At 46.0% G+C, this 25577-nt stretch overlaps 1 protein-coding gene across 1 annotated transcript in view; it reads left to right on the forward strand.

Moving 5' to 3' along the window:
• The window catches only part of GAD2 (glutamate decarboxylase 2), a 68215-nt gene that overhangs the window by 418 nt on the left and 42220 nt on the right, over positions 1-25577 (forward strand). The window contains exons 2-9 of the mRNA XM_059056409.2: positions 28-201; positions 909-968; positions 1150-1299; positions 2245-2478; positions 7121-7211; positions 7746-7858; positions 11757-11872; positions 25241-25320. Of these exons, the coding sequence (XP_058912392.1) occupies positions 126-201; positions 909-968; positions 1150-1299; positions 2245-2478; positions 7121-7211; positions 7746-7858; positions 11757-11872; positions 25241-25320 (920 nt within the window). The 5' untranslated portion in view covers positions 28-125. The remainder of the gene's footprint in view (positions 1-27; positions 202-908; positions 969-1149; positions 1300-2244; positions 2479-7120; positions 7212-7745; positions 7859-11756; positions 11873-25240; positions 25321-25577) is intronic.

Consider the following 25577-nt stretch of genomic DNA (forward strand, 5'->3'; position numbering starts at 1 on the left):
CACACACACACACACACACACAGACAGACACGCACAGACACGCACGCGCGCGTGCAGGGCGGATCGGAGGGCAGCTCGCCGACAGTTCGCATTCGGAGGCGTCCTGCTCCAGCCTCGCAGAGCCGATGGCATCTCCCGGCTCCGGCTTTTGGTCCTTCGCATCTGAAGATGGTTCCGGGGATCCCGAGAACCCTGGCACAGGTAGGAGAACCGGGAACTGCAGGAGGTGAGCTTTGCGGGTGGACTGGGGTTTGCGGGGCTGGGGAAGCTTGAAAGAGGTTTTTCCACTTGCAGTGGGAAACTTCGGACGCTTAGCCCTGCCCTCGGGGGGTGTCCCTGATGACCCGAGAGACGAAACCCCGCACAGGCTCTCTTATCCCCTGGAAAGATGCCCAGAGAATCTCTGGCCCTTTTCGCTGAAATCTGGGAGAGTCCCCCAAACCCGGCGGCGTCTCCTGGACACCGAACTCGCGGGCCTGGGGCACTGCCGCCACCGTCGTGTCTGGACCCTGGAGAGGGACGGAGTGGCGGTGGGGAAAAGAAAAACGGGAAAGGGGGGAGAATTCTCTGCCTGGAAGGGGAACCTGTGAGGAGATGGACAGCCTCGGTGTCTAGGAACACTCGCCCGAGCGAGGCAGGAAGGGGGCTTTGCCCTCACCGAGTGGCGCCTGGAAGGCAAGTGCAAAGGGCCACCGTGTGGGCTGCTCCTTCGGGAACAAGTCGGCGAACCGGGGGTCGGGCCAGGCCGCCAGGCCCCCGCGCGCCTCCCGCACCAGCCCGCCGTGCGGGCCGCAGGCAGCCTCCCCGGACCCCGTTGACGTGACGTCGTTCCCAAAGGACGAAACCTCACACGTCTTTCTGCTCTTTCCTTACGGCCTCGCCCCCCTCCTGCCCGCCTCTCCTTGCAGCGAGGGCCTGGTGTCAGGTGGCTCAGAAGTTCACGGGCGGCATAGGAAACAAGCTGTGCGGTGAGTGCGGGCGCGCGGGGGGGGGAGGCGGACGGGGCCAGGCGCCTCGGAGCCCACGGGGGGCAAAGGCACCCTCTCACCTCCGCCTCCCGTCGAGGGTCGGAGACTCACTCTTGATTTGGGGCCGGGAGCCGGGCCGGCGGGCGGCTGACCGAGTCCCGCGCTCTGTGTCCTTGCCCAGCCCTGCTCTACGGGGACGCCGAGAAGCCGGCGGAGAGCGGCGGGATCCAGCCCCCGAGGGCCACCTCCCGCAAGGCCGCCTGCGCCTGCAACCGGAAGCCCTGCAGCTGCCCCACAGCGGGGGTCAACTACGCGTTGCTACACGCAACAGGTAAAGGCGCCTCGCGGGGCCCCCGGGAGCCCCTGCCCTCGCCCCGCCCCGCCCCCCGCGGCCAGGAGGGACCCCGCCCGGCAGCCTGAGCCGAGGCGTCGAGGTGGAGGGCGGAAGGGGACCTTAGGAGAACCTTCAGCCGACAGCGAGAAAGGCTGGGCCTGCCCGCTCGGTCCGACCCCGACCCCGACCCCGACCCCGACCCCGGCCTCTGCTTGGCGCTGGGCGCCCGCGTTCCAGGGGAGCTCCGGGGCCGCTCCTCGGTGCCGCCGAGGCCTCGGGTGGGACGCGATTTCCAGTTCAAAATTGCTGAGACTTCCTAGGTCTTTAGATCGCAAGAGCAATTTGTAGCTGTGTTTTCACAGGAGAGCGATTCACGTGAGACCTGCGCGCGGTTTTACTCCCTTGCGCTTACACACGCGGTCACCCAAACTTGCGCGCGCGCTCACACACACACACACACACACACGCTGTCTTTGGAAACAGTGGGCTTTCGTAATAGGCCAGAGATCCTAACATTGCATGATCCATTTTGCCTGATTTGCCCAAAGGCATTCCTCAAAGATTCCTGACTTGAAGTGTTTCCGTGATCATTTAAGATGATTTACTGAGAAATAACATTTAGCGGGAACGCCGGTGAAACAAATGAATGGAGGCATAGTCTCTTAAAAAAAAAAGAAAAAGAAAAGAAAAAAGAAAGGAAGAAAGCAAACAAGTTATGAACTGAAATGCAAGAAATAATTTGGGATAGGGGGAGAAATTGTAATTTTTTTCATTCCTTCATCTTTGAAGAATCCCTCCTCTTTAAAGAAAATGCTCTCGTTTCCAGAAGATTTTTTTAAAACGTGAAAGCTCTCGGTTCAAAGAGAAATTGTCAGCTGACAAACTTGCCCTGGATAGTTTCACTGTAAAATTAAAATGTGGCATTTTGATTCCATTCTTTAGACCTGCTACCAGCGTGTGACGGAGAAAGACCCACTTTGGCATTTCTGCAAGATGTTATGGACATTTTGCTTCAGTATGTGGTGAAAAGTTTCGATAGATCGACCAAAGTGATTGACTTCCATTACCCCAATGAGCTTCTTCAAGAATATAACTGGGGATTGGCAGACCAACCGCAAAATTTGGAGGAAATTTTGATGCATTGCCAAACGACTCTAAAGTACGCAATTAAAACAGGTATTGTCCAATCAGAAATAATAAAGCTTTTTTCTTTTAAAGCTTTAATTTTTCCTATAAAAATGTTTTATTTTATGGAGTTAGTGATAATTTCAGATTTACAAAGTTATTTTTGTCATATAAGAAAATAGTCACGATTAGGATGATTAACATCAAGCAGCACCATTTGCCATTACTGTTCATGCTTGTGAAGTTGATAATGTCAGAAACGTTATCTAAGTATAAATCATCAGATTTTACACTGCCCTAGTTGACCATGGAAATTAACCACTGATGTAGAAGCAACCATTTGTCAGCAGAGGCCTGTAGAAGTGACCGAAAATAGAGAAAGAAAGGGAATCTGGAAATGAAAGCACAAAAGGCATAATCCGAACAAAAGCCCAAATAGCAGTGCAGTGCTGGTATTTCCTTGGCATAGAAAGCATCAGAAATTGGACAAACCATCCATGTAATGGTTGAAGCAGCAGGATAATATTTTGGCATTGTCTCAGATGACCAAGACTTCAGATGAACTCCAGGTTTCCTCTACTTTTAAATAAATGTACACAAAAGAAAACACAATACAAACTAGCTTAACAATTCAGCCATGTTATACAAGGATGTTCATGCTTCCTAACCATTCTGGATATAAGACAAAGAAAAAAGGGATAGAGGGGAATCAGATATCCTTAAGGGCAAACATTTTTAGTCTATTTTGTATTTATTGCTTTTTTATAGTATTCTTCATACTCTATCCATTTTATAGCCCTAGGTGTAACATTTATGTGGGTGCGCTCTAAGCTTTCATTTTATCTACACAAAGTCAGCTATTCATCTCCCCAGGTTATGATTACCACTTCATTTTCTACTTTGCCTCTAATCATCCTGATACATGGTGGCACTACACTTCATTAAAGCAATAAAAATAAATTTGAATGAATTTGGGGGGAGGGGAGACCTTGTGGATCTCAATTGATATTTAGCCTCAAAAAAGATTTGCTAACAAATAAATATGTAAAATATCACAAAATATTAATTGCCCTAGAAACTTAATCTTTTTCTTTGCAAGTTTTGAATTACATGAATTATCAGTATCATTCCAATCAACAACAGATTTTAAGAATGTTTGCCGTGGGACTTTCAGCCCTTTGTTTTGTTTTATTTTTGTTTTTGCACGTTATTTTTGCCAACAGAGAGGAAAGATACACATAGAAGCCTTAGGAAATTGATTTCCCGTACTTTTATTATCCACTTTTGTGAAAGTATAGACTTAGAATTAGATACATAGGGAAAATAATTTAACTCGGAGATTTCTATCAGACTCAATCTATGGAGTATGAGTTTTGAAGACTTCTTAGATTTCATTCTCAATTATATTCACAGAGAGTCCACATGATGTGTGTACTAGGTACTAAAGATGGTTTTTCTTCCAGATTTTCGTGTATCTGTAGGTGCGAACCTGAGCAATGCTTTTAATTCATTTTTATTTGACCTATTCCCAACCTAATATTTAAATACATTAACAGTAAATTGCTACCTATTATTTTGATTGTTACCAAACCAAAAAGAATCTATAAAAATGTTTCACATCTTCATCCTTAAGAGCTGGTGGTGTCTGAAACGCAATTTTAAGAGTTAGGATAATGGAAATTGCAGGTCAACGATAGTAATAGTTCTGTCTGTCAATGTTCCATTTAGTGTCGGGAAAAGATGGGCCAACTCAACACTTAGATTTTGCCATAATGCTTGTGAAACTGTTGGTCAGTGTGGCTCTAATGCATTTTATTTAAAGGTCAGCAAAAGTATGATTGAGCTGGATTTCTGACCCAGGCATATCAATATTAATTCAGTATCAATATTATTCATAACATATGTAGTCTTCTGGTCCTTCCCCCCACCCCCAATAGCATTTCAAGTAATTAACAGCTGTCACCTTCCTTTTTGACTGGCAAGTTCATGCTGTAACTTGTATTTGACAATGAGTACTATTGAGAGCCTGTGAAGCAAAATTACCATCACTGCTACCATGAGGCGCGCTAACGCTCCTCAGAAGATTCTTTTATAAAATGCATGTTATCATCTGCTTTCTACTGAGAGTCCTTAACCTAATTTCCACTTGGACGCCAGGCTTAGAGAGAAGTGAGGGGCAGGAGGGGAGTCTTCATGCATTGTTAAAATTATCTCTGTAAGGAATGTTGCAAAAGAAAACCGAGAAGTGCAGAGAATGATACAATTCTGGAACAAATTAGCGTTTGCTAGGGTCGTTGGGTTTGCTAGTGGTGGGGTGGGGTGGGGCGGTGGAGGGCTTAATCCTGTCTTGAATCTCTGAACTCAGCCACGAGACAAAGGCATTGAAGCATCAATAAACGAGGCCATCCTTGGGTGTGTGTTGCGTGTCCAGAGAGAGCAGCCTGGACCGACTTGGGGCCCCTTCCCAACGGACACCAGGGTCAGAGCTGTCTGTGGCTGCCTGTTCACAGAGTCTGCGCACCCTTCCTGGCTCATTTGCTGATCTGTGGGGAGCGGTCCAGAGGCGGGAGCAGCTCTAATCTCTGGTTTCAAACTGGCTGTCTCCACGGCAGGCAGCGCATAGCCACCCGACTCCTTGGCCAGGCTCTGGCTCACAACACAGGGCCGGCGGTGGGGGAGGGGGGGGCGGGGGGGGTAGCAGCAGTAACGGCTAGGACAGCAGGCAGGCAGGTCTCAGGGGACCCTACCTGGATTCGGCGGCAGCCTGTAGGTTCATGGGAAGCGAGCAAATACAATATTTCCGCAGAAATCAACAGGACACGTTGTTGTGATTTGTCAAAGCATCTCCCTGTGTGTTTCCACATCTGTATCGGTGAATGCAGATTTTGAGGCAGGAGAGATTTAGGTGAAACAGACCAAGGTCAAAAATGTATGGAAGAAGGGAGCCGAGCAATTGAAGCATCAAAGTTCTTTCCACAGTTTCCCAAAGTCATCAGGGTGAATTGACCTTCTGATTACCTGGGGCATAACACGTATCTTGGGATCCCTCTCAATTTTATGCAGAGGTTTCCATGCCAACGTTTCCATAGAGTTCGTGTGTGATCATAGATACCAGATTTGTCCAGAAAATGCGTGTGAGTTGGGAGAGTTGATTAATGGATAGATTTGCTAATCCTTATTAATTTCCTCGCTTCAAAGAAACGGCTTAGGGAAAGAGGAAGGAAGGGGCCTCAGGAGGGAGAAGAGGGCTATGATTTCAGCTGCGAGCGCTAATGAAATGGGGGAGCAATGAGGCAGAGAGGAGTACGCGGGAAGCCTGTTTCCCTTGCTGTGGATGCAGACTGACGGGGTCAGCATCAGAGCACAGAGCTTGAAGGGCACCGTGCAGGGCCGAAGGGAGGTAAAACAATGCCGGAGAATGAACGAGAGCTGCCCAAACCCCAGTCTCTTTAAGATGTGCTCTTCCCCAGCTCCTGTCTTTTCTCGGGGTCTCATTGTCTGGCCACAGGCCCGCGGCTGATAAGAGAACGCTCTGGTCCTGGTCCTGAGATAAGCTTTGTGTTGACTTTTGTCTCTGCCTTCCCCATTTCCTTCCTTTATCTTGTTTTGTCCACGCTGGCTCCAGAGACTCTCACATCCCCAGACTTCAGACAGGTGTCCAGTAAGTGGCAGATGCCTTTTCATCAGAGGCTATTTCCATAATTGTTACTCTTCCAAAATTTTTGCTGCTAAACAAATCACAGATTTATAGATAGGCTTGTGTGGGGCAAGACAAGGAGATGGAATTCTAATGAGATCTTTGCAATCACATTTTAAATAAGAGACTCAGGAGTGTTTGGGTGTCAACCCCTTTAGAGAGTTTTAGAGGAATCCGGAAGTTAATTAGATAAGCCTGGCTAATAGACTGATCAGTCCATTGACTATACCTTCATGTATCTTGTTGACAAGACAGTGATGTTGACTGTATTTAGCTTTATTTTGAATTGCAACTACAAAGGAGCTCTGTTGTTTATGATAGACTATTCAGACAGAAAAGAATTGACAATTAGGTCTGTTCGTACCATCTTTCGACAGTCATCACCTTTTGAGTCCAGGGCAAACCCCTCAATAGAGTGTCTTATCTTCTCACTTTTTGCCTTGTCTTTTCTGACCGTCAGTCATTTGTCACTGATATTACCATGGATGTTAGCATGCCTGGCGGATGTCAAGGTACATGACTGATCCCCAGGACAACTTCAATGGAAAAGGAGTTTTTAACAGCACAAGTGTAAACAAGAAGTCACCTGTCTTTGAGTAGCTTTGGATTGCACCGGCATTTGAGTTTGCAAATATATTGACAGAATGCTAGAAAATAAACTAGTGTCCACATTGCAAATCACGATTATGTTTTTTATAGGGTATGTTTAAAGGACGATTTTTAGAATGTGTTTTAAGAAATATCAAAACCCAAAACAGTTTCTCTTGTTAAAGGAAATGCTCCTTTGGGATGTGTGTATGTGTGTGTGTGTGTGTGTGTGTGTGTGTGTGTGTGTGTGTGTGAGAGAGAGAGAGAGAGAGAGAGAGATGGGTTTCTGAGTATGGATTTCCTATTACTGAAGGATGTTTCAAGGTTCTTTCGCTAGAGAAATCATGTGTTTCGGAAGCATTTATTTTCATTGGATTCATCCTGATTCTGGTGTTCTGTCTAATTCAGGGCATCCCAGATATTTCAATCAACTTTCTACAGGACTGGATATGGTTGGATTAGCAGCAGACTGGCTGACATCAACAGCAAACACTAACATGTAAGTAGCTAAATGTGTTTTTGTATAATCCAGGATAATTATTATTGAGATTCCATAAGCTTTATTCTACCTCTCATGTGAAAAATCTCTTTTTATTAAGTAGCCCCTAAAATAGTGAAACGAACTTCAGAGGAGTATGGATGTTTACTTTAGCTTAAAAGGTAGTCCTGATATATCTTTCATGCAATCAAAGTTATACACCATGTTCTAAACACCAAAGGGACATTTTGGGGCATGTTGGATTTATAATTATGTATAATATGAGAGAGCAATGGGACCAGATGTTGTCTTTTAGATAGTGTTATAATGTTACTCTGCAATATATTTATTCACTGTGATAAATGACCCTTGCTCACTAAGCCAATGATTGACGCTCTTGACTTTAGGAATATAGAAAACCGAGCAAAACTTTTTTCTCTCTGCTCAGTGCTATAATTTTAAATTGTTCTGCAGATTGAAATTCTTCTATAGATATTGTAATGATGAATTATTCCTTTGAGTTACAGACAAAATGTGGCCATTACTACGTTTCAGGTTCACCTATGAAATTGCTCCAGTTTTTGTGCTTTTGGAATATGTCACACTAAAGAAAATGAGAGAAATCATTGGCTGGCCTGGTGGCTCTGGCGATGGGATATTTTCTCCTGGTATGTGATATTTTAACCTTTCTTTGTGTTTTTTCTTCTGATATGTCATGCTTTATTATGAACCTAGAAATGATTAAATAGTCAGTGTTTCTGCATTAGGTTAAATAGGCTATATACTGATCAAAAGAATGAATGTGATTAAGTGCATGTGACCATTGACCACACCTCCAAGCCAACTACGCCATGCTTGAATATTAATTATTTGCATTCGAAAAGAGCATAATCAACAATGATACTAACCCAGTACCTCTACTGTGATCCTACACATAGGATGTATGGCTCATGTGGAACAAAGGAGGAAAGATTCCTAATAAGGGATTTATAGAATAAGGGGATTTCACTCTCCCAAGCATCAGTGAAAGGAGGAGTTTCTTAGAGCTAAAAAAGAGGGTGACGATTTCTTCAAGAGGTTTCTCATTCTTTTGCTTCTTTATGATGTCATTCAGTCTTTCCAGTCTTCCCCATTCCTGCCTTTTATCACCAGCCATTGCATTCTAAGCTCCGTTATTTACACCTCTTGCAGCCAAGAAAATCAACCTGAGACAGCAAGTCCTGCTTTTGGTTCCTGGGTCTGTGTGCGTGACCTTGGTTTGATGCAGAGATGAAATAAAAGTTGGGAAGGCAGTGGGGAGAGAGAGAGTCACTGACCCGTGGAAAGGAAACCTGGCGTGCAGACTGTCACCTCCTCAGCGGCAAGAGAGGGGTCTTCAGAATGGGTGTCACTGCCCCAGAGCTCAGTCCACGGAGACTGACCCCCCGCTGGGGAGGCCAGAGCCACCACACCTGCCATTGTGTCAGGCTGAGCAAAGGCCAAGTCGTGATCCCCCTTCAGCAAATCTACAAAGACAAGGGGATGATGAGGGAGAGAGAAAGTGAAGAGAAGGCAGAAGGAAGAAACGATGAGAAGCAACAGTGGCCTCAGGGCCAACTCTTAAATTAAGCAGCTTTATCTACAAGCTCAGATCGGCTACTTTATTCTCTGTTTTTAAAGCCGTAGCATATGTTTTCAGGTGCTGAAGGAAGATGTGTTAGTTAAATGAAAGGGAAAATTTGCCTTTTTAAATTTAAAGTCATTGAACACCAGCTGTGATGAATTTTAAGCTAGCTTTATTTTGTAGGGAACTGAGTATTCAGTGTTCCTTTGGAAAACCATCCCCACTGAGGGAAGTTTGTCACGATTAACTGGAACTGATGCCCTTAAGGTGTTTTCTCATGAGGAACCAGGTAGGGTACAGAGATCAATGTTGTTTCTACCTTTATCCTTCCTTCTCTTGTAAGATCGGTTGTGTGATTGAGCTGTCCTGAGGGAACCAGGAGGGCCTTGGGCTCTCTTTTAATGGTTCCCAAGAGTGGGAAGAGAATGGCTGCTCCTGTGGCCCCGGAAAAGGTGACTAAGCGGGGTTGGGCCAGGCCTAACTTACCTGGCCGGTCTTGGGACCCACCTGCCCCAGAAAATACACAGCCAGAGAAAGGCTTCTCTTGGGCAGTTCTGCTAAGCCAGGTATGGACTAAGGGCTGCCACCCTCATCAGTGGTGGGGAATGATCAGGTAGAAGAGACTAGAACTTGATCCTGAGGCTCCTTCCTTAGTTCCTGAAGACCCACACGCTCTGACCCCAAGATGGAAGCCGTAGATGCCAGGCTACAGTGTAATGTAGACCTTGCAAAATCAGGAGGGGACAAAAGAAAAGGTCATTAGCAACCTGTTTCTGCCCTGCTTTCTACAAGGTGTTACAGAGGAGAGATGGATCATAGCATCCTCACTTGTTAATGGATGCCTTTCTGGGTAGCATCCAACCTTATTCCTGGGAAAAGGGTCTTATGATTTAAGGGGTGGACATAAGGGAAATCACACATCTGTGTGCCTGAGACCTGAGAGTCCCATTGCCTGGGACTAGACATGAAGAGTTAGGCCTGTGCTTGAATGTATAGCGCAGCCCAGTTTCCTTACACCTCCATCTGTAACAGCCAGAGGCGACATGCTTCATGGAAGGTCCCTTGAGACTTCTAGAAGAAGGATGTTTGCGGGACGTCACCCTCAGCCGGGAGCCAGAGGGAACCGGAGAACATCACCGCTCAGGGAAATCTTGACTTATTCGCAAACCTTTTCCTATCTGACAGGATTTTCAGAATGTTTCGGGTCTTGTCTTTGCGCCCTTTCTCTGGGAGATTCCTGGGAAAGAAGAGCACATAGGGCTCACGCATCTGTCCTCCTGCCTGTGTGACACAGCGCAGTCTGCTCTGTCCAGAGACCCAGGGAGCCTCCTCGTCCCTCTTCGGACGGCTGAACCTTTAGATGGAGAATGACTGAGCCATGAGACAAGAGTGGGAAGCAGAGTGGGGCTCCCTGGACAGTTGTCCTGGGACGTGCACTCCCTCTGGGTCCATCGTCCCCTTTTTCTTCCTCTCTCCTTTCTCCGCAGCCTCTCCAAAAAGAACTAGGGCGGCGGTTCTCAACGGGGAGCTATTTTGTCCCCGGGGGATAGTTGGCAGTGTCTCTGGAGAAATTTTTGATTGTCACAACTCATTTGGGGGCGGGGGACATGTAGTCCTACTGGCATCTGGTGGGTAGAGGCCAGGGATGCCCAGGGAAGCCCCACCGTAAGGAATTAGCCAGCCTGAAATACCCCTGAGCGCCAGGATGGAGAAACCATGAGCTCCAGTGAAACTTCCTTTAAAAGCTGGTCCTTTGCCCCCCAGCATGCTGCACAGTCAGCCTTTTAGACAAGGTGTCTGCTCAGAGCAGGCTTGACCTGGATTCTATCTGCTCCATGTCTCTGGGGTCCAGGAGAGGTTAGGGATTGCCCTCATTCTGACTGATGACAAAGCCAGGCTCTGGGTGAGTACTGCTCTTTGCCAGGTTGCCTGCTTGCATCAGAGCCCAGGGCAGAGACGAGGCCGAGTCGTGGCCCTGCGTGGGCCCTCCAGCTTGGTCCAGAGAGCCCTCCTGCTCCACAGCCACCAGAAGGGAAAGGAGCTCAGAGGACTCGCGTGGTGGCAGAGCCCGGGCGCCTCCCCCTGTGGGTTGGGGGGCTCGCTGTGCCTTTGCTCTGCCCCGTGCTCTCACAGCCCCCACACCAGCATATTCATGTGCACTCGCAACAATCTGTCTTTTACCTGGTTAGCGAAAATCCTAAACTTTCCAACAATCCCGGGGAGAAGCTCACTTTTCTTTGCTTGTCAAATGAGACTCTACTTACAAGATACAGATCTTGTGGTATGAAATCCTTGACAACCTTAGGATGACGCATGAATACTAATTCAGTATGGACTTAAAATTCCCTTGGTTGTGTATTTTCCTACAATTATGAAATTTTAAGCATTAGAATTATATTTCATTGATGTCCTTGAGAGGGAAGAAGCATTTGGGGGGAATTAACAGATGAATATGATGAGATGGGCTTGGGTGTTTATCCTCATCCTACAAGGACTGTTAACAGTCCACCTTGTTCACAGCAACTGATCTTTCTCAGTGCAAGTGCAAGGCATTGCATGAGCTGAAAAGAAATGTCCTCTCCACGAGGATATAAGTTTATCACAGGCCTACTGCAGAATGACCACGCTGTCAAGCCGAGAAGGAAGGCCACACTTTGTTAAGTCCTTAAAAGCCTCTTCAAAGGGCTCCTAGCAAGAGCAGAGTCAACTGCAGTTCCCCCAGTGACAGAGGTGGGTGTGGAGGACTGGCATCCATCCTAGAGTTGGGCTAAATGCTCCTTCCCTGGACCCTCTTAGCTGGTGCCTTTGAGTCTGTGGATTCAACTCAAAGGACAGCCAGTAAGAAGGTACTCTCCCGTGTCCAGGGAGGACTCTAGGTCAATGGAAATAAGGAATATTGCTTGCATGTGAAATGACGACGTTGACCGTGACGAGAAGAGGTAACTTGTTGCTCTGCCCTTTAGGTGGCGCTATATCCAACATGTACGCTATGCTGATCGCGCGCTTTAAGATGTTCCCGGAAGTCAAGGAGAAAGGGATGGCTGCGGTTCCCAGGCTCAGTGCCTTCACATCTGAGCACGTAGGTGTCAGCGTTCTTTCCAAGTTTAAGGTTCTATTCCTTAAAGCCCCGGGTAAAGGGATGGTATCTGGAAATGCTTTACCCCATGGTTCCTCTTTCCAGAAGATACTTCTTGGGAGAGAATGAGGGGAGAGATCGGCTGGGTGGTAAAATGGGGTGAGCTCCTTTGTCTTTGAAATTCAAGAAAATGCTCAAAGAGAAAGCAGAATGCTTTTACCCCTCATTCCTTGACTTACTTCTCTGTAATAATGTCACGTGTTGGGGGAATGGGAGGAGGAGAGATGGTAGAGTAGCTATGAACTCATCGCATCATCAATGCTGGGCCTATATAACTCAAAACTCCCAAGTATCCTGTCGATACGGTCTTTCTGTTATAAAAGTTCCGATCAGATATCCTACCCTCTTGGTTCCTTGAGACACTTTTGCGGCCGACTTAACCAGAGGTTTTATCACTGTAGAGAAAGGGTCTAGTGACTGTCACGTCTCATCTCTGGGCCGGCCCTGTCTCAGCCAAGCACAGGCTCCTGTCTACCACCAGGCTGCTGTCCGGGCAGGGCGCTGAGAGTTTGGTGCTTCAGGGAACAGTGCTTCACGTTGCTTCCATGGCCTTTAAAGAGCTAATGCCATCGTTCCTACTACCACTTAGGCACTGGAAAAATGGCCCATCCTGGGCACATAAATGAAGCCAAACAGCTCTAGCCTGCCAAGCCGCCATCTTTGTCGCATGTGCCAGGACAATGCAGCACGCGAGTTCAAAGCCACAGAGCAGCTGTTTGAGCAAGGTCTTGGTTTCACACTGTCCTGCCACACGTGACCTGCAGGGAACCAGAGTCTGTTCTTGACAGGTGTTCGTAAGCATCACCTACTGCGTAATTCCTGAGATGGTTCCTTCACGGCATCTGCTTCAAGGTAGCCTAGAGTCTAGGAAACAACGGCCTCCGAGATTGAAGAGCCCTCCGAGGGCCGGGGAGCTAGGAGATGGGGAAGGACTCAGATCTACTACAGAACTTTTCTTTCTTCTGTTTTAAGTGGTGTGTGTGTGTGTGTGTGTGTGTGTGTGTCTGTGTGTTCATAACAAGGAAACAGAAGGCAAGTACCGACTGGAAGCCAGTGGATACAATTCACAACCACCCCACTAGCCATGGAATTAAAGGAAACGAATGATTTATCTTTAGCATCTTTAGCAGCTTGCTTTCAGTCACGTTATAGCATTTTAATTTAATGCCCTTCCTCGATTTATAGGCATCAAATTTAGCAGCCTCTGATGTTTTACTTTCCTTTTGCTGCTGGAACAAATTACTACAAACTTCCCGGCTTAAAACAACATGAATTCATTATCCTGCCATTCTGGAGGTGAGAAATCTGCAGTGGGTCAGGCAGGGCTGTGTTCCTTCTAGATATTGTAGGAGAGAATCCATTTCCTTGCCTTTCCAGTTTCTAGAGGCTGCTTGCCTGCCTTGGGTCAGGGCCACTTCTTCCATCTTCAAAACCAGCAGCAGCATGTCTTCCAATCCCCTCGCCCCCATCTCTGACCTCTGCTTCCATCTCCTTCGCTGGCCCTGATTCTCCTGTCTCCCTCTTTCTCTTGTGATTATACCCTGGTAACACAGGATAATCTTTCATCTCAAGGTCCTTCATCACATCTTCAAAGTCCCCTTTGCCATGTAAGGTAACATAGTCACAGGTTTAAGGGATTAGGATGTGGACATCTTTCGCAGGGGGCACATCATTCATTCTACCAAGCCTAGGCCCCCACCATGAGATAACTCTCATTTCTCAGCTTCTCCACGGGTACAAAAACATAAGGTAATTTGTCTTCCAATTACGATTTCCCTAAAGTGGATTTGCGTCCCTAAGTAGTTACACGTTACTGTATTCTCAGACTAAGAAGCCCCGGTGATCTTACGTTGGCATCTTCTTCCTTTGGTTTCCGTGCTGTTTCCACGTCCTGAAATGAGGTTGACCTGTCAGCAAGTTCCTTGTGCCCTCTGGTTTCTGCACGAGTTTCTTGGGCTCAAGTTGGATGTAAGCTCACTCAACGTTGCTCAGAAAGTCCAGCTCACGTGATCTGAGGATAATTTTGCTATGCCTTTGTTCCTTGATATTGTCAACTTCGATCTCTTTCTCCATTTTCCAAGAAAAGAAAGGTGATTCAGAAAGAAATGACTACGGTAGCCATTCAATTCTCCCGCCGCCTTCTGGTATTTCTATCTGTGCCCGTAATTATGGAAGAACATTTGAAAATTATGAACCTAAAGTACCAATCATTTCTAACTCAAAGATTATTTTGACAGATGAACTATCCTTCCAATGTACAAGACCTTATATCTGATTGCTGTGGACCATTTCCAATTTCTAATAGACACAAGTTCATCTGATTCAACAACCCTATAGGCCTGGCAGAGCAGAGATTGTTCTCAGCATTTTTTTTTTTTTTTTTTTTAATGAAGAGGCTGCAGTTAGCTAGGTGGGTAGAGCCAGGATTAAGCAGATTTCCTGACTCCCAGACCAGTGAGGGCCCTACCCCAGCTACCAGTGCAGAAACCAGATTAAAAGATACAGCGACAGAGAGTTTTATAAACCACAGATCATCAATTGCTTTAACGTTTTATACCTTCCCGAGTCAGATTTCCACCAAGAGCTTTTTTCTTTACGTGAAGGAGATGCTAAACTGTTCCTTCTCCATGCCCTCACCCCCCAAAAAAATCCTCCTTGATACCCATAGGTTGGGCTGGGAAGGGCTTTTAGAACTTGATCCAAAGAACTCCCATGTCTCCTGGAGCACTTGATCCAAACCATTCTGGACAGGTGAGCCCTTAAAAGTGAGTCCTGCCTTGAAGCTCCAAGTTAAGAGGTAGCACAACCCTCGTGTCTAGTTGCTGCTGGGCTCCAGACCTCCGGGCCATTCCACCCTATTCATCCTTTAGTACCACTTTTTCTCCCTTCAGGCCAGGCCAGATCTTTCCTTAGTCTTTTCGGATTTCACAGTCACTGTCCCCACCAGCCCCAGAAATAGATCTTCCCAAGCTAAAGAAAGAAACTTGCCAAGTCAGTTCCCAAATGCCTTCTCTCCAGTCCTGTTTCCATCTCTGCATGGAGGTTTCCTTCCTGAATCCGTTGACCTGCAGGGAGAAGGGTGATGGAGGGCTGCTGTGTGGATCCTGTGGGGAAAGGGGAGGCCAGTGGCCAAGGCAGGAGCTGCTTCAGTTACGGTCTCTCTTTATGGTCTTGGAGAGTTTCCAAGGCCCAAGACTATTGGAGAATCAAATGAGAGCCTTAAAAAACACTTCCCTCAGTGTCTGGGACATAGGGAGCCCTACATAAATATTAGGTAACTTGAAAACAACACCACCACCTTGTATTATGGATGAAGAAGTCAAGCCCCAGAGGTGGAAGATGTTTTGCCCCAGGTTTCGTGTCCAGTCAATGGCAGCATCAGCTCTAGAGCCTCAGTTTTCCAACAATCCCAACACTGCTTTTTCAGCTGCTAGGCTGGCTGACCTGATCGCCACTCGAGCTGGCTGTTGTACATTCACTTGAAGCATCTTTTCTCAAATCCCGTTTTCTTCATGTTGGTTATTCTAATGCTAATACAATTTCCTGATCTATTGAACCAGGTCCAGTTACTGTCCTTCCTTCTATTCTGAGCACAGAGTTTATAACTGGACGTGGTTAGTGCCATAGAGATGAAAATGGGGTTGAGAAACTGTCATCCTCCAGCACCCAGCCAGAAACTTCACATGTTCAGAAAGCAAAGGGTCATCTTTTGTTTTCTAGATGACACTTCAGTCTGTCTCTGCCACATCCCACAAAGCTACCCATCACTTTTCCGGCCACCAAAACAGACTAGAACTTTCCGTAGCTGATAAGCAGGGCAAGCTGGGTTTGTTTTTTCGAATCAAACCGTTTTCTTGAAATTCGCATAGGACTGGGCTTCCCTGGTGGCTCAGTGGTGGAGAGTCCGCCTGCCGATGCAGGGGACACAGGTTCGTGCCGCGGTCCGGGAAGATCCCACGTGCCACGGAGCGGCTGGGCCCGTGAGCCGTGGCCGCTGAGCCTGCGCGTCCGGAGCCTGTGCTCCACAATGGGAGAGGACACAACAGTGAGAGGCCCACGTACCGCAAAAAAAAAAAAAAAAAAATTCGCATAGGACTAAATCAAAAAACTAGTACTGCAGTGAAGAACAGAAGAACATAAATCACTGAGTTGAAACAAGAGATAGCGTTTATGAGTTAGGAGCTCCAAGATGATTTTCCTCCAAAATGTAGAATCACAAAATTAGAAGGGATCTTATAGATTATCTGGTTCAATACTCATCCTTTGCTGGAATCTCATCAAACTCAGCGATAGAAGAGCTTGGCAAAAATTAATCTGATGACTTCTAGGTCCTTTCTTGAAAGGAGGTTTAGAGGAAAGCTAAGATCCCAGCTCAGTAATTCACATCTCTCTCTCTCTCTAAATCTTCTGAAAGCCCCAACCGTGAGCTCAATTCCAAATTCCTCTTATTTCCTCATGTGACACAAGCTCTTCCAGAAATAACTTCAATGAAACAGCATAATCGCATCTAGGAAAAATGTTCCTTATCATCACAACAGACACTGGGGTCTTTCAGGCAAATCACCATAACTAACTCATCCCACTCGTAACGTGCCAGGCTCGGCTCGGGTCCACGGCTCCTGGAAGCCGTCACCAGTGTTCTGCTGAGGCCCCTCGTGACCTCAGCCCACTTCCACGGGGAGGTGATTCTCATAATTCGCTTTAGAAAGATGTTTTCATATAACCACACTTTTTGAGAGGGTTTCAATTCCAAAAAATAGACCTCCTTTCTGTTAAAAACAAAAGCAAAAAACAAATGGTGACCCAGGCAGCCCGGAAAAAGCTCCTATGTCATGCTTCTCATTAGACAGAAACACTGACCGAACTTTCAGTAAGTGAACTAGTGAACCAGATTCACTTCACCCCTGGCACCCGGTCCTCCGCCTCTGCGTTCCTCCCTCCTTTTCCTCGTAGGGTCCTCAGCACCCCTGTGTCATCTTCTCCTCTACCCAATCCCATCAAAACCTACTCTTAGGAAAGAACCTGAGAGCCATGTATATGATTGTAAAATCTAAGTGTTGCCCCTCCGGGGGGTATTTTCACTGCAATAGGAGACAAAGGAATAAGGAGACATTCTCAAAGAGCAGGCATTGTACTGTCAGAGACGAGACAAGTAAGAAGAGGACAGTCACCCCTCCAAGTGCCCCTGAGGTCACATTCCTCATCGGGTGGGTGACTCTCCCTTGCTCCAAGTGCCAGGTCGGGAGTCACTGGATAGACCTATTTTTCTTCAGGTTAGTGGATGAAGCCCATAAGCTTTGGAATGGACTAGAAATGATGATAGGCCCTGCTCTGCCACTTTCCAGGACGTGACTTTGGATTACCTACTTCATTTCTTCCTCATCTGTAAGACAGGGATTATAATACCCAGCTCATGTAGTTGTTGGGAGGATGAAGTGAGATAATACAGTAACTGGCCTTTAGTAAACACTCCGTAAATGGCAGCTAACACTGCCCTTGTAACCAGCCACCCACTGGTGTCCCGATGGGTAGAGAGCTGAACGTCTCCAGGAGGCAAGACGAAGGCATATTGGGGGCCAGTTGTTTTCTTAAGATGGATAATGGCCCCTCTCCCAAAATACGAAGCAATGCCCAAGGATTCACAGCTTTGGGAGAGTTTGGATTCTCTATTGTTACTTGTATGATTTTGAGATTTTTTTTTACATGCTCCAATATGGCATATGTTTATTTTAAGACATAAAGTGAATTAACATATAATTTAAATTTAATTTTGTTTAATTAATTAACAAAACTCTGCTCAAGGTACCCAGAGAGACCTGAGGATGGCATCACATTAGGCGTGAGGCTGGAGAATTAGAAGGGCCACAACTTTGTGACCATCTGTTGACGCTGGGGGACCTGTAGGTCCTTCCCATGCAGTAGCTATACTTCTCACACCAACAAGAGAGGGATTCATCCTTGTAGCTGAGCAAACAGCAGTTCAGAATGAGAGAATAACTTGACTAACTAGAGTCAGGTCATTTTATCTCAAATGACCTCTTGCTTTTTAAAAAAATTTTTTTAAATTGAAGTATAGTTGATTTACAATGTTGTGTTAATTTCTGCTCTACAGCAAAGTGATTCAGTTATATATGTATAATGTTTTTCATATTCTTTTCCATTATGGTTTATCATAGGATATTGAATATAGTTCCCTGTGCTATACAGTAGGACCTTGTTGTTTATCCATTCTATATATAATGGTTTGCCTCTACTAACTCCTAAGTCCCAATCCATCCCTCCCCACCTCCCCCTCCTTGGTAACCACAAATCTGTTCTCTATGTCTGTGAGTCTGTTTCTGTGTCATAGATAAGTTCATTTGTGTCATATTTTAGATTCCGCATATAAGTGATACTATACGGTATCTGTCTTTCTCCGTCTGACTTACTTCACTTAGTGTGATAATCTCTAGGTCCATCCATGTTGCTGCAGGTGGCATTATTTCATTTTTTTTTTAATGGCTAATGTGCCATCGTTTTTATGTACCACATCTTCTTTATCCATTCATCTGTTGATGGACATTTAGGTTGATTCCATGCCAAATGACCTCTTTCCACTACACATTTTCATTTCACTCTTCTCAGGATCCTAAAATCATGGAACTAATTGCTTTCATGTGACTGCATACGTGCTTAGTGCTGCTGTTCATGTTTGTCACCACACATGCCCGTTGGGTCTACTTAATCCCGGTACACACCATTCCTTTCTTTAAAAATATACTTAGGGCACAAACTCACACTGGGGTAACCTTAAACTATAGCTTTGAGGGCAAATAATAAGGTAGCAGCTTCACAGAAATGCCTTGTGTGCAGATCCGTATCACCTCTGACTCACATGGAGTCTCTTAAGGACATGGCGGGCAGTCCCCTGCCCTCCAAATCCTGATCATTAGAAATGAATGAGGCGGCCTCCCGGAGTACAAGCTTCTCTGTACATCAGATGCTTTCAAAAGCAGGGCACCCTTTTAGAGCATTTGATGAGCTGAAGCAAGACGAGAGCTGCCAGTTTCTCTGAGACAGTGTAGGAGGCAAACTAGGGGGTGTCGGGAAGGGGTGTGGAGAACTAGGAGGACAGTCATCGATCATGGGGGCGGGGGGTCCAGGGTATGGGGAGGGGTCAAAGGAGCAGATTCTGGCTCTTTCATAGGTTGGACTTCAAGATTTCCTTGCTGGGCATCCATGATGTATAACGATGCGTGATCCATCCGCCTGTGTTCTGTGTTCCTACACACATGTGCCATTCACTGCACCCACAAAGGGAAAGGCTGTTGGTACAAAAGGATCAAATCCAAGGATGATCGGTAGACCTTAGAGCTAAGAGGTCAAGGTTTGACAGACTGTCAGAGAGTTAGGAGCTGAGTATTCCAGCCTAGTGTGTCCTTTTTCTTTGTTTGAAGTCTTTGGGTTGCTTCTTTCTTTCCCCCAAGCAGCTCATCTGGTTAGAAGGGCCTACAACTGCTTCCTGCTTGGGAAGGACCCCATGGGAGGCTGTCTGGGGTGGGTGCTAAGAAGACCTCTGGACATGCTTTTATTTTATTTTATTTTTGTTGTTGTTGTTTCAACTATAACCCTTTATTATAATTATTACTATTATAAGTGAATATGCAAATATCCAGAGAACAATTTCTTTTAAAAAAATTTTTATTGGAGTATGGTTGATTTACAGTCTTGTGTTAGTTTCAGGTGTACAGCAAATGAATCAGCTATACATATACATATAGCCACTTGGATGTGCTTTTAGAATAGGCCATAGATAAGAGGCACCGGGGTCCGTTTATCCCACCATCATCTGGCCCCAGTCACCAAAGCCACACGTCAACATTGTGGCCAGAGATTTATGGCAGCAAATAGTGGATATTTCCCTGAACTTGTTCTCTGCACACATGGTCAGATTCAACAGATGCTTGTTAACGATTTCAACCAAGTCTTTGCCCTCGTGCAGCCTATCCTAGTAGGGGAAAGACAGTAGACTAATAAATACCTACTCTCATGTCAGGTGGTGACAAGAGAGTGGCATGGTAATGAGCTGTTTTGCATCTTGGTCGTGAAAGGTGTCTGTGGAGGTGATCTATAGCAGAGACCTGCATCAAATGAGTCAGGGAGCCACATGCATAGGTGAGGGAAGGGTTTTCCAAGAAATGCAACGGCAAGTAAAAAGGTCCAGAGGCAAGAACAAATTTAGCAAGCTCACAAAAGGCCAGGAAGGCCACTACCGCCAGGGAGAGAGCAGGAGGGGAGGGGATGGGGGGTGGGGATGAGGTAGGGGCGATAGCTGGCTCCTGAGGGCCGTCTTCATCATCTTTGTGTCCCCGGGGCCTCAGACGCTTTCCCTGAAACCCTGCGGCCCCCAAGGCAGCTGAAGCTGAGCCTCGGTTAAATATCTGGATGTGACCAACAATGGCTTGAAAGAATTAAGGCGGCTTCTAAACTGCTTATCTCAGTTGTAATAGAGGAGGAGAGACTGGCGTGGCAAGAGACGGAAATGCTTTGTTTCAGACCTTTCTCTCATTCCCCTTACTCTCCCACCATGCCTAAAGACAGGAGACACTTATTGTCCCCATTAAAGAAGAAAGATCCCCAGGCATATTCTCCAGTCACCGGGATGGGTGGCACGGGCTCTCCTTCTCACGCCTCCTTACTCTGGATAATCTCATCCCACTGAAGCCCCCCAAGCTAGCTTCTTTTACAATTACAATTATTCTATAACTGTAAAATCCCATATTTAATTGCACCCAGTTAAAATATCAGCTGAATTATGTAGCCCATATCTAGATTACTTACGATATTTTTTAAAAGATGGAGAGATTAATCTTCAACCTTGAGTTTTTCATTCAGTGTAACATAAAAGTCATATGGGTTTTAATGTCTGTTACCCTTGAATAGAAATATGATTTAGTCCTAAGTAACCACTAGATTCTCTCCGGGGTCTATGTTACTTTTCCAGAATCAGGGTGGGGGGAGGGGGCTCTTCGTTAACTCATCCCCCCAGCCGTTCCGTTGATGAACAACTGATCATTACAAGAGCCCTGATGATTTGGGGATGCAAGAGAATCCTTGTAGCTTCCGATTTGTGTTCGTGGTTTTACCTCCTGAAGTCGCCCGGAGCATCTCCGCCCATCCTGGCACAGCCCCTCAGATGTGAACCCGCCATGCCACGTGCCCCTGATTCCCTCTTCTTGTGACCAAGCGTCCTCCGAGCTCTCTCCAGATACCTGGCTCCAGGGTCCCCAGCCTCCAGGACGCTGCCCTCTGCTCTGATTTATCAACAGGTGGTTCCATTAAACATGGCGCCAAGGAGTAAAAACGATTCTCCTCGCATGTTCTCACCAGCACAGGGGGTCCTGCCATTTAAGCTGTCTTCATGGTTTCTTCGTCACTCGGAAGTGTCTTTTTTTGTCCACTCAAGTGCCTTCTCTCTTAGGTCCCTGGCTATTTATGGATAACATTTAGCTATTTCCCTGCTCCCTCTCCTGAAAATGTAAACAAACTCACTGTTTGGTACCTCATTTTCTTTTTCATTCCTTTGTTCCCCATCTTGAAGCTTCCTGTGCCGGCACGTGTTTTTCCTTTAGATGTGTGGCATTTGGTGCTGATCCATCATCCTAGTTAATTGCTCCTCATTTGAGAATTCCCCATTCTTCCTCATTAAAGACCAGACAAGACTACTTCCTCCTATGGACCGGGTGCCCCAGATCTCTTACTTACCCTGTTTAGTGCTGTCAAAAGTTCAGGAAGGAAAAAAACAGAAACAAAACCAATGAATCACCAGAGCCATAATTAGTAAAAGTTTATGGTACACATGTTACCAAATCCAAGCTCAGTCTGCTTGCTGCAGGACAGGCCAATAATTGGAGACGAGGTGTTAAGTCAAGGAATAGTGACTTCATTCAGAAAGCCAGGTGTCTGAGAAGACGGCAGGTTAGCATCCCAGAATACCAACTTATTGGGGTCTGGATGCCAGTTTCTTTCATAGAACAGAGAGGGGGAGGAGGTGAGGAAGTAAAGTAAAAAGGCCATAAGTCTTGCAAAATATCTCCTGGCTTGGCCAGCACTGGGGAGGGGACGTGTTAATTTCTTCTTTTCCGGAGCCTTTCACAGGTGGGTAGGGTCAGAATGTCTCCCTGTGAGCGGAACAAAGGCACTTTTCAGTTCAACATTCAGGCGGAGGGGCAGGGTTCCTGAGGCAGGCCATTCTGTATGCTTACAGTTATAGATAGCATCCCTTTTATTTTTTTTTATTTTTATTTTTTTTGCGGTACACGGGCCTCTCACTGTTGTGGCCTCTCCCGTTGCGGAGCACAGGCTCCGGACACGCAGGCTCAGCGGCCGTGGCTCACAGGCCCAGCTGCTCCGCAGCATGTGGGATCTTCCCAGACCCGGGCACGAACCCGTGTCTCCTGCATTGGCAGGCAGATTCTCAACCACTGCGCCACCAGGGAAGCCCCATCCCTTTTATTGATTACAATAACAAAAGCAACGAGAAGCAAAGGTTGAAGTAAAAGAAACAGATCCAACATGGAGTCAGATTTTGCTCTTCCCATGCAAACCATGAGCACTCCTACCAAAACGTGGAAGGAGACTCAGAGGTAGATTTTACAAAGCAGCTTAGATACCATGGAGGCAGTGACTGTTGATTCTTCCCAGTGATGGGCTGCAATATTAGAATTTTCTTAAATGAAAGGGAATTGGTTAGTGGTTCCCCCTCATATGAATCGGGGAGACCCATTTAAGTCTCACGATTTTCAGAGGCGTTAAGTGAGAAGTGACCCAGGTCAAGTGAGCCTCACTTGTCTTGCAAAATCAGCTAAATTAAGCTTTGCTTCTCTGACTAAACTGGTTTTGTCTGCTCAGGGAATTTTCGAGTCTCTGTTTGTGTTTGATTTTAACAGTGCTTAGGAGCTCATTCACCGAGGGGCCTAATTTCAGTAGTGTGTGCTTGCTCAGTGGGGCTGCTGGCACCTCGATTCTGTGCCCTCCTGGCAGAAACAGACTTAGTGCTGTTTCCCCCTGAGCATCTTCTTTCTGGGGTGGCCCAGGGATCCGGTAACTATGTAAGAGAGAACACTTTTTTTTTGGTGGAGGAGTCATGTATCTTTCCAGTTAAGCTTTCCTAGTTCCCAGGCATCTTCCTAAGTTTTCTCCATGTTGTCTTCCTAAGGTCGTAAAACGAGACTAATGATCCTTTCCCATCTCTGCTCTTAGCTACACGCGGCTTTTAGAGCTCCTCTGTTCAGTGCCTCATTTATTGGTTTATAGTATTGGCTGCTGCTATAAATGTGATTCCTTCTTGCTTACTAACCACACCCCCTAGAAATATGCATGTTAACAGTTCCTAGCCTGCATATTTAAGAATTCAGAGGAGCCATTGACATATACACTATTGATACTATGTATAAAATAGATAACTAAGGAGAACCTACTGTATAGCACAGGGAACTCTACTCAGTGCTCTGTGGTGACCTAAATGGGAAGGAAATCCAAAACAGAGGGGATACATGTATACGTGTAGCTGATTGACTTTGCTGTACAGCAGAAACTCACACAGCATTGTAAAGCAACTATACTCCAATAAAAATTAATTTAAAAAAAGAAAAAGAATTCAGAGTCAAAAGCAGGCATTTGAGGAGAGTACACTCTGGAGCCATCATTTAAAATTCCAGTCAGCAGCCCTTTGGTGATGTAAATTGAGGAAGCAGCTCTCCTTTTGGACAGCTTAATGGTCTGTAGTTAATAGTAAGAGGCTGCTCACAGATGCAGTACAGCTGGGCTACGTTAGCCCCTCTCCGCTCTCCAGATTGCACAGTGATTACAGCCATCGAGATTCAGATTCTCCCCTGGAATCAATAACCAAAATCACAAACAAAGATTCAGTGGTGGCCTGTCAGGGTGGCCTTTCCGCGGGCGCTGTTTGCCAAGCCAGTGACTGATGCCTCCTTCCTGATCACACCCTGGGCTGGACAGTCATCTCCACAACAGACAGCCCCTCCAGTGAGTCTGGGATGAAGAGTGCTGGATTTCAGGCCAGCTTCTCTTACTTGAGTGTACACGATTTCACTGAACTCGGCAGAAACTGAACGTAATCTCCGGGTAGCAAAATATAAGTCTGGGAGCCATACAATACACAGCTGCTGTTGCTGTGTTCTTATGCCTTGTATGTGAGATTGGCATAGGTTACTGTGTGTTGGGGTAACAAGTTCTTTAATAATTTCCGGGGTCTTGTTATCTTCATGCAAAAGCCCAAGCGAATTCAACAACAACAAAAAACCAACCAACCCCCTTCAAATAAGGGCAAAGAACTTGTATAGACATTTCTCCAAAGAAGATGTACAAATGACCAATAAGCACATGAAAAGATGCACAACATCACTAGTGATTAGAGAAATACAAAGCAAAATCATAATGAAGTAGCACCCCACACCCATTTGAATGACTGTTATCGAAAAACAGAAAACAACAACCATTGACAAGGGAATGGAGACATTGGAACAGTTGTGCACTGTGGGTGAGAAGGTAAAATGGTGCAGCTTTATGGAAAAAAATAGAGCAGTTCCTCAAAAACAGAATTACCATATGATCCAGCCATTCCACTTCTGGGCATATATACCCAAAAGAATTCAAAGCAAGGCTCAAGGAGATATTTGTACATCTGTGTTCATAGCAGCATTATTCACAATGGCCAAAAGGTAGAAGCAACCCAGGTGTCCATTGATGCATGAATGAAAAAACAGATTGCTGTGTATACATAAAATGAATATGATTGAGCATTAAGAAGGAAGGAAATTCCAAGACATGCTACAACATGGATGAACCTTGAGGACGTTATGCTCGTGAAATAAGCCAGTCACAGAAAAATAATTATGGTATGGTTCCACTTACATGAGGTACTAAAGCAGTCAGATTCATAGAGATAGAAAGTAGAATGGTGGTCACCAGGGGCTGGGGAGGGAGAAATGGGGAGTTGTTGTTTAATGGATGCAGAGTTTCAGTTTTGCAAGATGATCAAGAGTTAAGGAGATAGATGGCAGTGATGCTCGCACAACAGTGTGAATGTACTGGATGCTGCTGAGCCGTACACTTAAAATGGTTAAGATGGTAAATTCTGTGTTACGTGAATTTCACCACGACTGAAAACAAAGGTTAAGTGAAGGATGCCATCTTCTCTCAGCAATCCAGGCTTTGGGGGGACAGATTGAGAAGAAAAGAACAGCCCAGGGAATGGATCTTGACTTTGTATGCAACTAAGTAATGATACAAATGTACTTTCTTTTACAGAGCCATTTTTCTCTCAAGAAGGGAGCTGCAGCCTTGGGCATTGGAACAGACAGTGTGATTCTGATTAAATGTGACGAAAGGTGAGCGTGAATCCGCACCCCGTGTTGGTTATAGCCGTTTGCAAATTCTACACATACATCTTAAAAGGACTCAAGTCCGAAAGCAGGCAATGACTGTGGAACAGCAAAGCTGCCTCCATCCCAGCTGCTGGCCTTTGCTGTTTCCTTTTCACTCTTGCTTGGAGTCCTGGGACATTGTTCCTCCATGCCACTAACGCACTCACAGCCTCTGGCTGAATCAGAACCTTTGTTAAATCCATCAAAATATTCTGCACCAA

Source organism: Kogia breviceps, chromosome 3, assembly GCF_026419965.1.
Source record: "Kogia breviceps isolate mKogBre1 chromosome 3, mKogBre1 haplotype 1, whole genome shotgun sequence".
Taxonomy (NCBI): domain Eukaryota; kingdom Metazoa; phylum Chordata; class Mammalia; order Artiodactyla; family Physeteridae; genus Kogia; species Kogia breviceps.